The sequence below is a fragment of the Pleurodeles waltl genome, chromosome 3_1, assembly GCF_031143425.1.
Source record: "Pleurodeles waltl isolate 20211129_DDA chromosome 3_1, aPleWal1.hap1.20221129, whole genome shotgun sequence".
Taxonomy (NCBI): Eukaryota; Metazoa; Chordata; class Amphibia; order Caudata; family Salamandridae; genus Pleurodeles; species Pleurodeles waltl.
The window spans coordinates 1766071579-1766086326 of record NC_090440.1 but is presented as its reverse complement, the minus strand read 5'-3'; the positions used below and the strand labels follow the sequence as shown (position 1 = coordinate 1766086326).

Sequence of the window (14748 nt, the reverse complement as noted above, 5' to 3'; positions counted from 1 at the left end):
TGAAAATTGAGGAGTAAATCACGTCTAAGTAAGGAGCAAGAGAAGACGACTTACAGAAAAGCTTTTAGAAGTTGGAAACACTACACCTCTGACTCACCAATAGTGTGTGGTCCATTGACTAAGTTGTGCATTATGGATTCCAGAGACCCCAATGTGTTTAACCCTAGATCAAACACTAGCAACACTGGATGATCCCAGGAAAACCTCCTTATATACATTATTTTAGCAGTTTCTCTGGAAAAACTGACAGCTCTTATAAGAAGTCTATACCCCAGTATCAAATGGTAGATTAAACTTTTCAGACACTTACAAGTATCTTGTATGAAAAGACCCAGTGTCATCCCGTGATTCTCCAGTATTTCAGTGGAAAGATGGTTTATTTCCTTGCAGATCATGCAGCACTTGTCAGATAAGTGACCACTCGTGAACAGTTAGCCTCGTGTTCTGCGTGGAGTTTTATTTAAAATGTTCATTTCTTCTACTTTGTGATCGCTTAAGTTACTGCTTTTTGTGCTGTGTTTAATGGTGCATTTGTGTAGGTTTCTGTAAATCGTATGATTTTATTTTTTTATTACGATCCTCTATCTTTCATTAATATACAAATTGGTGCAAAAAAATATTCTTAGGGGTGAATGACCCTAGACTGTAAGAATGAAATAATTATCCAATCTCTCTCTCTTTGTCAGACGCACACACACGCACACATACACACAAACACATGCATGCTCTCACCTCCCCAACATTCCTGGCTTTGCATTTATTGATGATTGAGGTCTGTTTGACATAGCAGTCGATAACAATGAGGGAGCAATCATGTTTAAATTCCATCCTTTGTCAAGTACTTTTCAAAAGGAATAATCGGACTACAGTCTTAAACCGAAAGTGTGACTTGAGTAGAAAAGGTGTTTGTTACAATCTGAATTATGCATACATAGGCCTTTAACAGAACTCTTGCATTTAACAGGTATACAACTCTAGATAAGTTTAATGATAACAATAATAATAATAATAATCTCACCATCCGAGCCTGGTGAGTTGCCAAGAAACAGCGTTCAGTGCTGCTTATTTCCTCAGCCTCGAGTTTAGAAAAGGCGGACTTGGCAAGCATTGGAACCTGTGCCCCGGAGCGCGTGCACACAGGTTTCTGTGACAATGTCAGCCCTCTAAAGATTCTTAGTGCCACTGGCTGCAAACTGGTCACTTTTAAATGCAACATAGAGCGCCTTGTTAGAAGTCCACCGGCTCGGTAACTGAATTCAGTGACGAGCAACATAGGTCCTGGAGGGCGGAATCCATCTTAAGGAGCCAGTGACTACATACACTAGTTCCTTTTACAGTGAGTGTAAATGTAATGTTGAAAGACCACGTCAAACTCCCGGCATAAACTCAGCAGTCCTGGACTTCGGTGGCGCACGTCAGACACATGGGAGTCCCGGCGGTTCCGCATCCGGATCGCCGTCCCCTGGTTGGCTTGTACTCCGGGACGCCGGCCGGCAGTGCCGCGGATGCTCTGCCGGCCCTGCGACGGCCCCTCACTTCTTGAGTCATCCAGAGCGGTGCAACCCTGGGAGAAGGCCCGGCACGCGCCTCCTTTCATGCACAATGCAAAAGGTGTATTTGTTTGCTTGTTTTTTCCTTGGCGACTCTCTCTATGGAGCCAAATTCACCGCCGTTGTCGGGATATCACCCAATGATCCTAAAAACTATGTGATGCGCGGTTTATTTTATGCATCGACGTCGCAAAATCATTGCGCGCGTAAGAAAAAATATAGGTTTTGGATACGTACAATTTTATATTCGGCCCTGAATGTAGCTGGTTGTGGTACAAAAAGGAGGGGCGGAATGATTTAAAACTTTGTGCAGACGTATGGGGGGCTCAGAGTTAAAAGTACGCGCCATTGCTAATACTGTTTAATCACACAGAGCTTCGGTTGTTGTGACTGAGATAAAATGCGTTCACCGAAGTGATATTAAATATTATGTGCCGATAGGAACATTCATCGCTTGTGAATGGTATTCCCTAAATGAAAAAAAGTATTAGTTTGTTGGAGTTATGAACTTTTTCGAAATAAAGATAGTTTGTCTGTTTTCCAGCAGCGCTCCCTACCCCGAGTCACCGCAGACAGTATTTCTTTAGCGCGGGTTAAGGGGGAGAGGGAAGGTCGCTTGCATTCGGAGGGGTCCCTCCTCGAGAGTGACTCTACGAAAACCGAGACTGCACATGATACAGCTGGAAACGCCCGACTTGTATCCAAGCCCATGTCTATCTGGGGGGAATGTTGCTGATTGTGCGGCAAAAACATCTCGATTCTAGTACTGGACTTTCCCACTTCACCCTAATGACATAGTTTTCGTCATTGCAAACTCCCTGTGTCTCAATCAGCTAAGAAGACAAAATTATAAGCGCTTAGAAACAGGCGAACATCTAGAAATTACTGTGTTGTGAACAGATATGCATATTCACTCAAACATCGCACAAGCAGTGCGTTGTGCGCATAGAAGTTTTCCCCAAAAAACGCACGCAAACGCAGGAGACCGCAGGGGCTCTCTGAGCGCCTGGAAGGGTCCCGGGGCTAACTATGCGCTATTCGAGTAGACGGTTAACAGGACATCAGCGAGGATACAGACAATCCGCCAAGAAAACAAACCACTTCGGATCGTGCTTGAGACAGAGTCGCGCCGTCTCTCGGAACAGCTAGCGACATGGCCCTGCCAACTCCAATCTTGGGGCAGTGACAGGTGCCCACACACTGCCACCCACTCCTCTGGGCGCTGGGGGTGGGGAGATTCTCGGTCTGCGTCGCACTTCCTGTAGTGCAGCCCTGCAGGCGCACACACAGCTTCGGCAGCATGGACCTTGGCACCTCCATCCATCCCGCCAGGCCCGGCCCGCTCTTTGTTTTTGTGCGAGGTGCACTCTTCGCTGGGCCTCGAGGCGCCTTGAGAGACTTACCTGCCAGGGACTTGTTGATGGAGCCGTTGGGCCGGCCCCGGGCCCCCGTGGGGCTGCCGTTCTGCTCCAGCCTCGGCGCCTTCAGCGGGGGAGGGCCCCGGGCCTCGGGGCTGCTGCTGCACCTCCGCTCCGGGCTGTCCCTCAGGCGGGGGCTCTGGCTGTCGCTTCTCCGCTCCATGTTGGGGCTCCGCAGAGGAGGCACCTTCGCCCCGGGCAGGTCACAGTAGAAGGAGCAGGGGCCTAGTGAGGAAGAGGAGGAGGGAGTCAGTGCACGCGCGCTCACCCAGTCGGCATTACAATAACAGCAGTAATAACAATAATAATCATAATCATAATAATCATCATAATAATAATCATAATAATAATAGCGACGTCAGCGTTAATAATTGGACCATTGGACCACTTTTAATAATTGTGTCAGTACCCATATATATATATATATATATATATATATATATATATATATATATATATATAGATATATGCATATATATATTAGAGGTCATATTGTAATTACTTTTAAAATATTATTTTTTGTGTGTTAACTGTATTCTGAGTGTCTACGCCATTTCCTGACTCGTAATAAAGCCCGGCAGATGGCATGAGTTGTGGAGTGCACTGCAAACCAGGACTGGTGAATTTGAGGGCTTGGCCAGAGGAAGTGTGTCTGAATTCACCGAACTATTACTAACCTTGAACTGTTTGTTTTTTCATTGAAAATAAGTGGTGTATTTGTGTATGGGAGATTGTGTATGTGTGTGTTGCTGTTCAGTCTTAGGGCTCCAGAAACAGCAGATTTTTGCACAAAATGAATCCTGTGACCTGGAGATTACACGCAGGTTTCCCCAGCAACATCAAGGATTATTAACCCACTGAGCTGCCATCCACTTAGACCTGCCCATCGCACGTACCGTGCAAGAGGACGGTCAAGCTATTGGTACCTTAAGTTTGATTTAAGCACTGATACTAAACACTGAGAAGTAGAAATAGAAAACGTACTCTGGTTAGAGTACGGTAAATAGGAGGCGACCTCGGAAGCAGTTCAATGGATGAATTTTAGGTCACGAAACGCAGAAAAAATAGAAAGGATATGCTGCCGGACTTTTGGAGACTCTAAAAGCTCCCATATTTCAACAATCACAAACTCTGCGTCTGTGACGATACTGGCTGCACACAGGAAGTTCTCAGACAGTTCATGCCACAGAGAGTTAGGTGACACTTTCCAGGTCTGCGTCACATCCACCTTCAGAGCCCGGCAGAGACAGGGTATCAGTTGATGTTTTCACTGGTTGTAGACACGGGTTTAAGGTTCCCGGCTGAAACCCCCACAGTCCGCTGCTGAAGCCTAGAAACCTGCAGAGCATTATGTGTTAAGTCACCTTAAGCCACCGAGAAGAGACATATGATGGGCAGTCAGGTTACTCAATAACCCCTCGCCGTCCCTCTCTGCCTGCACTCCGAGAGATAAGCACCAATAAACGCCGCTGGCCAGCAGTGCTCTTAGAAGCCCCTGTCCCGGCCTTGGTGCAAGTGTTTATTGTTACAAAAAGAAAGCTTCTGGCTGACTGTATTGATCGCGGAATCCTCCTGAATACAGCACGTGCTTTGCACCTACCTGAACGTTCAGTGCACTTGATTGTGTACAGTGCACTGGCGCGTCAGACCCCACAGAGGTGGTCGCGCGAGAGGGTCGCCTAATGTCGTACAAATGAGATGGAGATATAGTTGCACACTCCTATTTGCTAAACTCTGTGATCCTGGGCACATTGTTCTAGCACACGTTGTCACAGTTCCTTTATGTGTTCACAACGGAGAGCGCGTAAGCAGTCATGGCACCACTTCTATGCAGAAGAGGAACTGCTGTTTCGGGGCCAGCTCGACCTCACACCCGAGTAACGATGGTCTAAAGAGCTTTCTCTCCCAAAAGGAACGGTGCTGTGCTATTGTAAGTTTACAGCCTTAGAGCGCCCGGAAGAGCCCGAAGGGTGACATGTAGGCGCTATTCATCACATAATAAATAGCACATAAACGGATTGATGAATGCATAAATAAACCTGATGTCAGAATGAACGTGATCTGAAGTCGTAAATAAAAGGAAGGTACGGGTCATCCGGGAGGAGAGGCTGAAAGCACAGCGCCAGAGAATGTAGCGCAGCGCTAGGTTAAGGACAGGTTGCGGGCAGCCACTTACTTCTCACGGTCTGTCTGAAGACTGGCTGCGAGGGCGGGAAGCTCTGTCCATGGGTTACGAGTATTGAATCCAGGGCTGGAAGTTTGTCGGTCCCCGGTGGGTCTCCGAGGTCGGCTCCTTCCTCCTGTCTCCGGCTCCAGGCTCCGCGCTCTCCTCTCCAAGGATGCCCTCCGAGCTCGCCGTGCGCCTGGAAGCCGGTGCTTTCCCTAGTGGCACAGAGATGGCGATGATGATGATGGAGGTCTGCAGCTGGCCAGACTGGCAGAAAAGAGGGAGGGTTCAGGAGGGATGCAGGTCAGCACCTACTGAAGGGGCGGAGGCTGCTTCACACCTCACGGGGACACCCCAGTGAGACAATCAGGGGAAACTGGGCGAAAGAGGGCAGGCAGGGTGGCACAGAAGGCAGGGCAGGGTGATGCGGTGCCCCCGAGCGCTGAGAGCGGTATGCATGTGTCAGTCCCTCGCAGTGCCGCTCTCTGTGTGCCAGCAGGAGGAACCCAGGCTGGGAGAGGGAGCCAGGCAGCGGCGGGCGGAGGGAGGGAGAGAGGGAGGGTGAGGAGAAGGGAGAGAGAGGGACGAGGCAAAGACCGGGGCAGAGAGATAGAGCCAGAGGGAGGAGGGGTGGAAGACGGGAGGAGGAAGGATAGAAGCTCGCGGGAGGGAGGAATCCTGGGGGGGAGGTGTAAGGAGTGAGAGAGGTGAGGAAAAGAAGGAGAAAGCGAAAGGGAGGGGCCAGTAAGGGGTGGGGAGAAAGAGGCGGGGTGGGGTGAGGCAGAAGAGTGTGTTAGACAGGAGGAGAAGGCGGACGGGGAGAGTGAAGGGGGGGGGGGGGCGCAGACTGGGCACAGGAGGGAGAGAGATGGGGACACACAGAAGAGAAAAGGAAGCAGCCGGGGGTCAGGCAGAGGGAAAGGGGCGGAGGAGGCCAGAGGGTGAGGGCGGCTGTGGCAGAGGGTAGGAGGGAGCGCGGAGAGGTGCGAAAAGACAGGAGGGAAGAGAGGGCAAGGGGAACAGAAAGAGGGGGAGACCGGAAAGCGAGCGCGGTCTTGGGGAGCGGGGTGTGTGTGCAGAGATTGGGAACGGAGGTGGGGTGGGCTGCTGCGGGTGACAGAGGAAGGTGCTCTCAGGGGCAGCGGGGGGCTGACCGGAAGCGACCGGGCGGCAGCAGGAGAGACAGGCGGACTGGGTCTGCCAGAGAGAGAGTCAGCGTGCTCCAGAGGAGACAGCCGCTCTGTGACAAGGGCGGGGGTGACCCTGAGAGTGCAGCGATAGGTAAGGAGACACCGCGTAAAGCAGAGAAACAACCGAGTGTGAGAGACCGAGAGAGCGAGAAGACCACCGGGCGAGTTTCACTTCCAACGAAGAGAGTGACGCAGACCGGAGAGAGGCCGACACCGTGAGAGTTTAACTGAGAGTGAGGGGAGAGACTCCGCCACCACCAAGGGCCGTGCGAGAGAGGCTACCTGCTGGGCGCACGACAGGACCCCACAGAGAGGGGCTGCAAGAGAGTGCAACGGCCCGGAGACTTTGACAAGGCGAGACTGTGCGGGAGCAAGGGCGACGCCGCGACTGACTCGCGAGAGACTGCCACCGAGTGTCACCTGAGAGCGAGACACACTGCACTGCATCCCACAGGAAAGAGCAGCGACTGACGACAGGGAGGCAGTGACAGAGAGGAGAGATGGGACTGGCTCAGGAGAGACCACAACAGAGAGGAGAGACATGCGAATGACACAGGTGAGTCTTCAACCTAGCGGCTTTCTGGGACTGACAGGAGGGAGACTGCAGCGTGTAGACTAAAGGGCCAGTGTATATAGACCGCAGCAATGAGGAGAGGCTGAGACTGACACGTTAGAGACTGCAGCATGTAGAAGAGAGCTGACACTGCTTAGACTGTTATCATCGAGGAGAGGGCTGCGACTGACACTGTAGAGACTGCAGCAGGTAGAAGAGAGATGACACTGAATAGACTGTAGTAAAGAGGAGAGGCTGAGAGTGACTTTGTCGTGACTGTAGCAACGGGGGAAGTTGTGAAACCGACACATAAGAAACCTCAACACAGAGAAGAAGGTGAGACTTCTCCGTTGAGGGTTTCTGGGACTGACAGGGGGAGACTGCAGCATGTAGAAGAGAGCTGACACTGTACAGACTGTGAAATGGGGAGAGGGCCGAGACGCACTGTAGACTGTAGCAATGAGGAGAGGACTGACACAGGAGAGACTGCAACAGAGTGGGGGCATCACCGGCAGAGGTCGACTGCACGGAGGAAGGGAGACACGCCGTGACAGGCGGGACTGCCTGGGGACAGGAGTTGTGGGCTGGGGCTGTCAGGATAAACTGCAGCATAGAGGCGGGTCTGAGACAGTTTAGGGTTTGGGGGTAGATGGCAACAGAGAGACTGCTGCAGACAAGAGCTATCTGAGGCCAGACAGGGAAGACGTCGCGGGAGAAGAGGAGAGACTGCGCCTTAGACAGCACCAGAGGCTACAGAGTGAGACATGTTCCAAGAGCTGCGGAGTGAAACAAGGTCAGAGAGATGAGAATGAGACAGGCTCAGAGGAGAGCGGAGTGGGGAGATGCACAGCACTGAACAGCGGGGCAAAGTCAGCGAGCGCACATTTACACACAGTGAGACTGATGCAAAGTCAGGCAGCACCAGAAACACAGGGAGGAGTGAAACAAGATGAGTGAGTGAGGCAGCGAGCTGTGTAGGGTGAACACCAGCAAAGGAACTCAGTGTGAGACAGGGCCAGTAGCAGACGAGTGACACTGGGGCGGCGCGTGACCCACTATCAGAAGAGACAGGTTCGCACGAGACAAGAGGTGCAGATTGAGACAGAGGAGAGGTGCAGATGGAGACAGTCGATGCCGAGAGAGGCATCTAGGCATGGGCAGCGTGGGCACCAGCGCACTGGTCCTCTCTTGACCCCTGCTCGCTAATTTTGAGAGTAAGGTGTCTCCTTGCAATTGTGCCCACAGGAGGAGCCTCCTTCCCTGGCCCTGGCAACCATAGTATAGTGAGAGAGACCTGGCAGAGGGTCGCAGTTGCAAGGAGAAGCAATGTCCCCCCCCCCCCCCCCCCCCCCCCATTGGACGCCTGTAGCAGGTTTAACATTTTCTGATGAAAAGCAACTCACATTCAGCCGTTTATGAGCTGCTACGAGTTGCTTGTAGGTGACTGAGAGGGAGGGGCTGCCGCCTAGGTGGGTTCTGCACAGAGCAGCTGAGGGAACAGGGGCATCTCAATAGATGGTAACAGCCCTCAATGTGTCAGGTTGTAAGCAAATTACAGGGGCCTCGCACATTGCCTTTCCGCCCATGGACCCCCAAATCCTAGAACGTTCCATGTGAGGCAGAGCATGAGAGGTTCAGTGTTGGGATCAAACAGGAGTGAAGTGTTGAGGATCAGAGAAAGCAGAGTGAGGCCAAATTTCACAGAGGACGAAAAGGTTTGAGGAGGTACCATAGAGCCAGAGAGGGTGAAAAGGTTGGGATGATGCCGGGCACCGGGGTGACTGTGAGAAAGAGGCGCAGAGGGAGACCGCAAAGGGACCAATGTGGTGCCAGAGAGCTGAAGACGAGGCCGTGCCAGAGATACCGAGACAGCCATGCACGCAGAGACAGGGCCGACGAGCTACGGAGCAAGAGAGAGAGACCGCATGAGACGAGAGCCATGCTGCTAGAGCGAATCCTGGAGTGTGAGACTGTTGGATACAGCTGGGGACTGAAACAAGACCAGAGAGTAACAGAAGAGAGGATGTGACACTGGATTATAGGGGTGCGGCGTGAGACAGACTTAGAGGGGTGCAGAATGAGACAGGACCAGGCGGGTGCCTTGTGAGACATGACCAGAGAGGTGCTGTGAGAGAGGCCCAAAGAGGCTTGGGGTGAGACAGACCCAGAGAGATGCAGAGTGAGACAGGGCCAGAGTGGTGCGAACTGAAGGAGGTGCAGAGGAAAGGAGATCCAGAGGGGTGCAGAGTGAGGTAGAACCCGTGAGGGTGCAGAGTGAGGCAGGGTCAGAAGGGTGCGGAAAGAGACAGGACCAGAGGGTTAGAGAGTGAGGCAGTACGAGAGTTGTACAGAGTGAGGTAGGACCAGAGGGGTGCACAGTGAAGCAGGGCCAGAGGGGGGCAGAGAGAAGGAGCCTCAGAGAAGTGCAGAGTGAGACAGACTCAGAGGGGTGCAAAGTGAGAGTGGTTCAGAGGGGTGCAGAGTAAAGGAGGCCCGAGGGGTGCAGACTGGTAAAAGTGCAGGGAAGTGCAGAGTCAAACAGGACCAGAGGGGTGCAGAGAGAGGCAGGACTAGAGGGGTTCAAAGTGAGACATGACTAGAGGGGCATTGAATGAGGTAGGACCAGAGGGGTGCAAAGTGACGCATGATCAGGTAGGTGCAGAGTGAGGAAGGTCCAGAGGGGTGCAGAGTGTGGAGGTTCAGAGGGATGTAGAGTGAGGCAGGACCATAGGGGTGCAGAGTGAGGCAGGATTGGGGGGGGTGCAGAGTGAGGAAGGTCCAGAGGGGTTCAGAGTGAGAGAGGTTCAGCGGGATGCAGAGGGAGGAAGAACCAGAAGGGTACTGAGTGAGGAAGGTCCAGAGGGGTGCAGAGTGAAACAGAACTAGAGGGGTACACTGTGAGACAAGACCAGAGGGGTGCAGAGTGAGGAAGGTCCAGAGGGGTGCAGAGTGAGAGAGGTTCAGAGGGGTGCAGTGCGAGGCAGAACTAGAAGAGGGGTGCAGAGTGAAAGTGAACTAGAGGGGTGCACTTTGAGACAGGACCGGAGCGGTGCACAGTGAGGCAGGACCATAGGGGTGCAGAGTGAGAAAGGTCCAGGGGGGTTGCAATGTGAGAGTGGTTCAGAGGGGTGCAGAGTAAAGGGGGCGCGAGAGGTGCAGACTGAGAGAAGCCCAGGGAAGTACAGAGTCAAACGGGACCAGAGGGGTGCAGAGAGAGGCAGGACTAGGGGTTCACAGTGAGACATGACTAGAGGGACATAAAATGAGGTAGGACCAGAGGGGTGCAAAGTGAGGCATGACCAGGTATGTGCAAAGTGAGGAAGGTTTAGAGAGGTGCAGAATGTGGGATGTTTAGAGGGGTGTAGAGTGAGGGAGGTCCAGAGGAGTGCAGAGGGAGGGAGGTTCAGAGGGGTGCAGAGTGAGGGAGGTTCAGAGGGGTGCAGAGTGAGGAAGGTCCAGAGGGGTGCAGAGTGAGACAGGACCAGAGGGGTGCAAAGTGAGGAACGTCCAGGGGGTGTAGAGTGAGGAGTTCAGAGAGGGTACAGCGAGAGGGAGGTCCATAGCGGTGCAGAGTGAGGGAAGTGCAGCGGAGTGCAGAGTGAAACAGGACCAGACAGGTGTAGAGTGAGGAGGGACTACAGGGTTTGCAGAGTGAGACAGGACTATAGGGGTGCAGAGTGAGGGGAGTTTACAGGGGTGCTTAGTGAGGGAGATTCAGAGGGGTGCAGAGTAAGGAAGGTCCAGAGGAGTGCAGAGTGGGGAGGTTCAGAGGGGTGCAGAGTGAGGAAGGTCCAGAGGAGTGCAGAGTGAGGGAGGTTCAGAGGGGTGCAGAGTGAGGGAGGTCCATAGCGGTGCAGAGTGAGGGAAGTGCAGAGGGGTGCAGAGTGAGGGAAGTGCAGAGTGAAACAGGACCAGAGGGGTGCAGAGTGAGGCAGGATTACCAGGGTGCAGACTGAGATAGGACTAGAGGGGTGCAGAGCAAGGGAGGTCCAAAACGGTGCAGAGTGAGGGCGCTCCAGAGGGGTGCAGAGTGAGGGAACTCCAGAGAGTGACGAGTGAGACAGAACTACTCAGGTGCATGGTGAGACAGGACCAGAGGGGTGCAGAGTGAGACAGGACCGGAAGGGCTCAGCGTGAGGCTGGACCAGTGGGTTGCAAAGTGAGGTAGAATCAGAGGGGTATCGAGTGAGGCAGGATCAGAGGGGTACAGAGGGAGGCAAAATCACAAAGGCACAGGGTGAGATGGGACTAAAGAGGTGTATGGTGACGCATGGGTGCAGAGTGACCCTCAACCACAGGAATGCAGAGTGAGGCAGGGCCAGCGGTTTGTTGAGTGTGGCAGGAGGACTGGACAGATGTCGTGTGAGGCAGGAGTGAAGATGTGAAAAGTGAGGCAAGTTCAATAGGGTTACAGAGTGAGACTGGTTGAGAAAGGTGAACGGCGGGCACGATCAATGAAGTGCAGAGAGAGACGTTACAAAGCAGTTAGAGACAGACAGTGACGCCCGGCCTAAGAGAGAGGCAGTAGTGCAGGTTTGCAGAGTAACACTGGATAAGACAGATGTCAGGTTAGAGGGGGTGCAGAGTGAGACAGTCACATAAGTGCGGTGAGACTAGAGACTGTCCAATGAGATGCAAATTGAGACAGGTGTAAAGAGGTGCTGGGCAAGACAGCATTAGAAAGATGCAGAGTGAGACAAGTCTGAGGGCCTGATTTAGATATTAGTGGATGGGTTTCTCCCTCACAATCTAAATCCCATAGGACACAATGGGATTTATATTTCGGGGGATGGGATATCCATCACCGTTGTAACCTAGTAACCCAGCTGTCAATATCTAGATTTTGTGGAGGTGATTACTCCCCCGTCTGCCATATTATGATCTCATAATAGGCGATCTTAAGAAGGTGGAGGGGCTATCTGTCACGTTTGTTAGGAGTAGCCCGTCCGCCTAACTCTAAATCAGGCCCTACATATATAGAGAGTGACGGAGCGCCAAAGAGCTGTAGAGGAGACAGACTGAGGTACTGCCATTGACTTTTGGATTGACAATAGGTTGTGTGTAGATGGAGACATTATAAGAGGGGTGCAGTAAGAAACAACAGCAAACAGCTGCAGAGTGAGACGGGGAGTGAAAGAATGAGACAGGATAAAGAGTGCGAGAGTGAGACGGGATCAGAGAGTACGATAGACAGAGTGAGGCGCAGAGTGATGCAGTGAGGCAAGGGGAGAGAGGGGTTCGGAACGAGGCGTGGTGAGAGAGTTGCAGAGTGAGACAGGACCAAAGGCACACGGATTGATAAAGAACCAGAGAGATGGAAAGTGAGCCAGGGTCGAGGAGTTTCAGAGTGAGACAGTGTCAGAGCAACGCGGGGGAGGCAGGATCAAAAAGATGCAGAGTGGGTCAGGCCCAGAGAGGTGCACGTGAGACAGGGTTAGAGAGGTGCAGAGTGAGACAGGGTTAGAGAGGTGCAGCGTGAGACAGGGTTAGAGAGGTGCAGAGTGAGACAGGGTTAGAGAGGTGCAGAGTGAGACAGGGTTAGAGAGGTGCACGTGAGACAGGGTTAGAGAGGTGCAGCGTGAGACAGGGTTAGAGAGGTGCACGTGAGACAGGGTTAGAGAGGTGCAGAGTGAGACAGTGTCAGAGCAATGCGGGGGAAGCAGGATCAAAAAGATGCAGAGTGGGTCAGGCCCAGAGAGGTGCACGTGAGACAGGGTTAGAGAGGTGCAGAGTGAGACAGGGTGAGAGAGGTGCAGAGTGAGACAGGGTGAGAGAGGTGCAGAGTGAGACAAGGTGAGAGAGGTGCACGTGAGGCAGGGTTAGAGAGGTGCAGAGTGAGACAGGGTTAGAGAGGTGCAGCGTGAGACAGGGTTAGAGAGGTGCAGAGTGAGACAGGGTTAGAGAGGTGCACGTGAGATAGGGTTAGAGAGGTGCAGAGTGAGACAGGGAAAGAGTGTTGCAGAGTGAGACGGTACCAGAGAGGTGCAGAGTGTGACAGGGTTAGAGAGGTGCCGAGTGAGTCAGGGTTAGAGAGAGGCACGTGAGACAGTGTTAGAGAGGTGCTACGTGAGACAGGGTTAGAGAGGTGCAGAGTGAGACAGGGTTAGAGAGGTGCAGCGTGAGAGAGGGTTAGAGAGGTGCAGAGTGAGACAGTGTTAGAGAGGTGCTACGTGAGACAGGGTTAGAGAGGTGCAGAGTGAGACAGGGTTAGAGAGGTGCAGCGTGAGAGAGGGTTAGAGAGGTGCAGAGTGAGACAGTGTTAGAGAGGTGCTACGTGAGAGAGGGTTAGAGAGGTGCAGAGTGAGACAGTGTTAGAGAGGTGCAGAGTGAGACAGTGTTAGAGAGGTGCAGAGTGAGACAGGGTTAGAGAGGTGCAGAGTGAGAGAGGGTTAGAGAGGTGCAGAGTGAGACAGTGTTAGAGAGGTGCAGAGTGAGACAGTGTTAGAGAGGTGCTACGTGAGACAGGGTTAGAGAGGTGCAGCGTGAGACAGGGTTAGAGAGATGCAGAGTGAGACAGGGTTAGAGTGTTGCAGAGTGAGACGGTACCAGAGAGATGCAGAGTGATGCAGCATTAACATGCTGCAGAGTGAGACAGGGATAGAGGGCTGGAGAGTGAGATGGTACCTGGGAAATACAGAGTAAAACCTGGCCAGAGGATGAAGAGTAAGACGTTTCCAGAGGAACGCAGAGAGAGACAGAGCTACAGAGGTACAGAGTGAGACAGTATTAGAGAGCTACGGAGTGAGACAATTTTAGAGAGTTAGAGAGTGAGATGGCATCAGAGAGATGCAGAGTGAGGCAAGGTGTAAACGCTGTATAGTGAGACATTGTCAGGGAGATTCCCTGTAAGGTAGGGCTAGAGTGCTGCAGAGTGAGACGGAATTAGAATACTGCAAAGTGAGACATGGTTACGGTGATGCAAATTAAGAGTAAGGTGGGGTTAGAGTGCTGCGGAGTGAGACAGATTTAGAGAGTTGCTGAGTGCACCATGGTCAGGGAGATGCAGAGTACTGCTGTGGAGTGAAATGATATGAGAGAGATGCTGAGTGAGGCACAGTGAGTGCTGCAGAGTGAGACATAGTCAGGGAGGTGCAGGGTAAGGTGGGGTTAAAGCCCTGCAGAGTGAGAGGTTTGCAGAGTGAGCCATTGTCAGGCAGATGAAAAGTAAGGCAGGGTTAGAGTGCTGTAGAGTAAGAAGGTATCAGAGAGATGCAGAGTGAGGGAGTATTAGAGTGCTGCAGAGTGAGCCATGGTCTGAGAAATGCAGAGTAAGGTATGGTTAGAGTACTGCAGAGGGAGACAGGGTTAGAGAGTTGCAGAGTGAAACACCATCTAGAAGATGCAGGGTGAGACAGTCGGCGAGGTTCAGAATGAGACAGCATTCGCGAGTTGTGAGACTGATATGGTACCAGAGAGATACAGAGTGAGGCGGGATTAGAGAGTTAGAGAGTTGCAGAAGGAGCCGGGTTCAGAGAGAAGCAGAGACAGACAGCGGCAGAGTCCTGGTCAGAGAGAGCGAGACGTGTACGCAGAGGTGCAGAGTGAGGCAGGGAGGGAGCGGATGGGAGCAGGAGGTGGTGAGCGATGTTAGAGTGAGCTCGGCGCGGGCACTGCAGTGACTTCGGGCGCCCCAGGTCTCCCCCTCGTTAATGGTGAATAATGTTCATTTTTTCCTCAGATAAATGCAGCTCACGCCTGGGTGCCGGGAACCCCGCGGGGGCACAGGAGCAGGAGGGGTTCACCCCTTGAGGCAGCCTTTGCTAGAAGCATACGTTTAATGGTTGGTAGGAGGGGGGCTGTTTTGGGGGTGGGGAGGTTGAAAAGGGACGTAGGAGATGCGGTAAGTATCAAAGCTGAGCAGGGAGCCCTG

At 52.7% G+C, this 14748-nt stretch overlaps 1 protein-coding gene across 2 annotated transcripts in view; it reads right to left on the bottom strand.

Annotated features, from left to right (window-relative positions):
• Positions 1 to 5432, bottom strand: part of SATB2 (SATB homeobox 2) — a 329978-nt gene extending 324546 nt beyond the window's left edge. The window contains exons 1-2 of one of the 2 annotated variants that reach the window (XM_069225756.1): positions 5145 to 5432; positions 2954 to 3193 (exon numbers count right to left, since the gene is read on the bottom strand). In XM_069225756.1, coding sequence (XP_069081857.1) covers positions 2954 to 3131 — 178 coding nt within the window. In that variant the 5' untranslated portion in view covers positions 3132 to 3193; positions 5145 to 5432. The remainder of the gene's footprint in view (positions 1 to 2953; positions 3194 to 5144) is intronic. The other variant, XM_069225755.1, reaches the window with a different exon arrangement.
• Positions 5433 to 14748: the final 9316 nt, after the last annotated feature.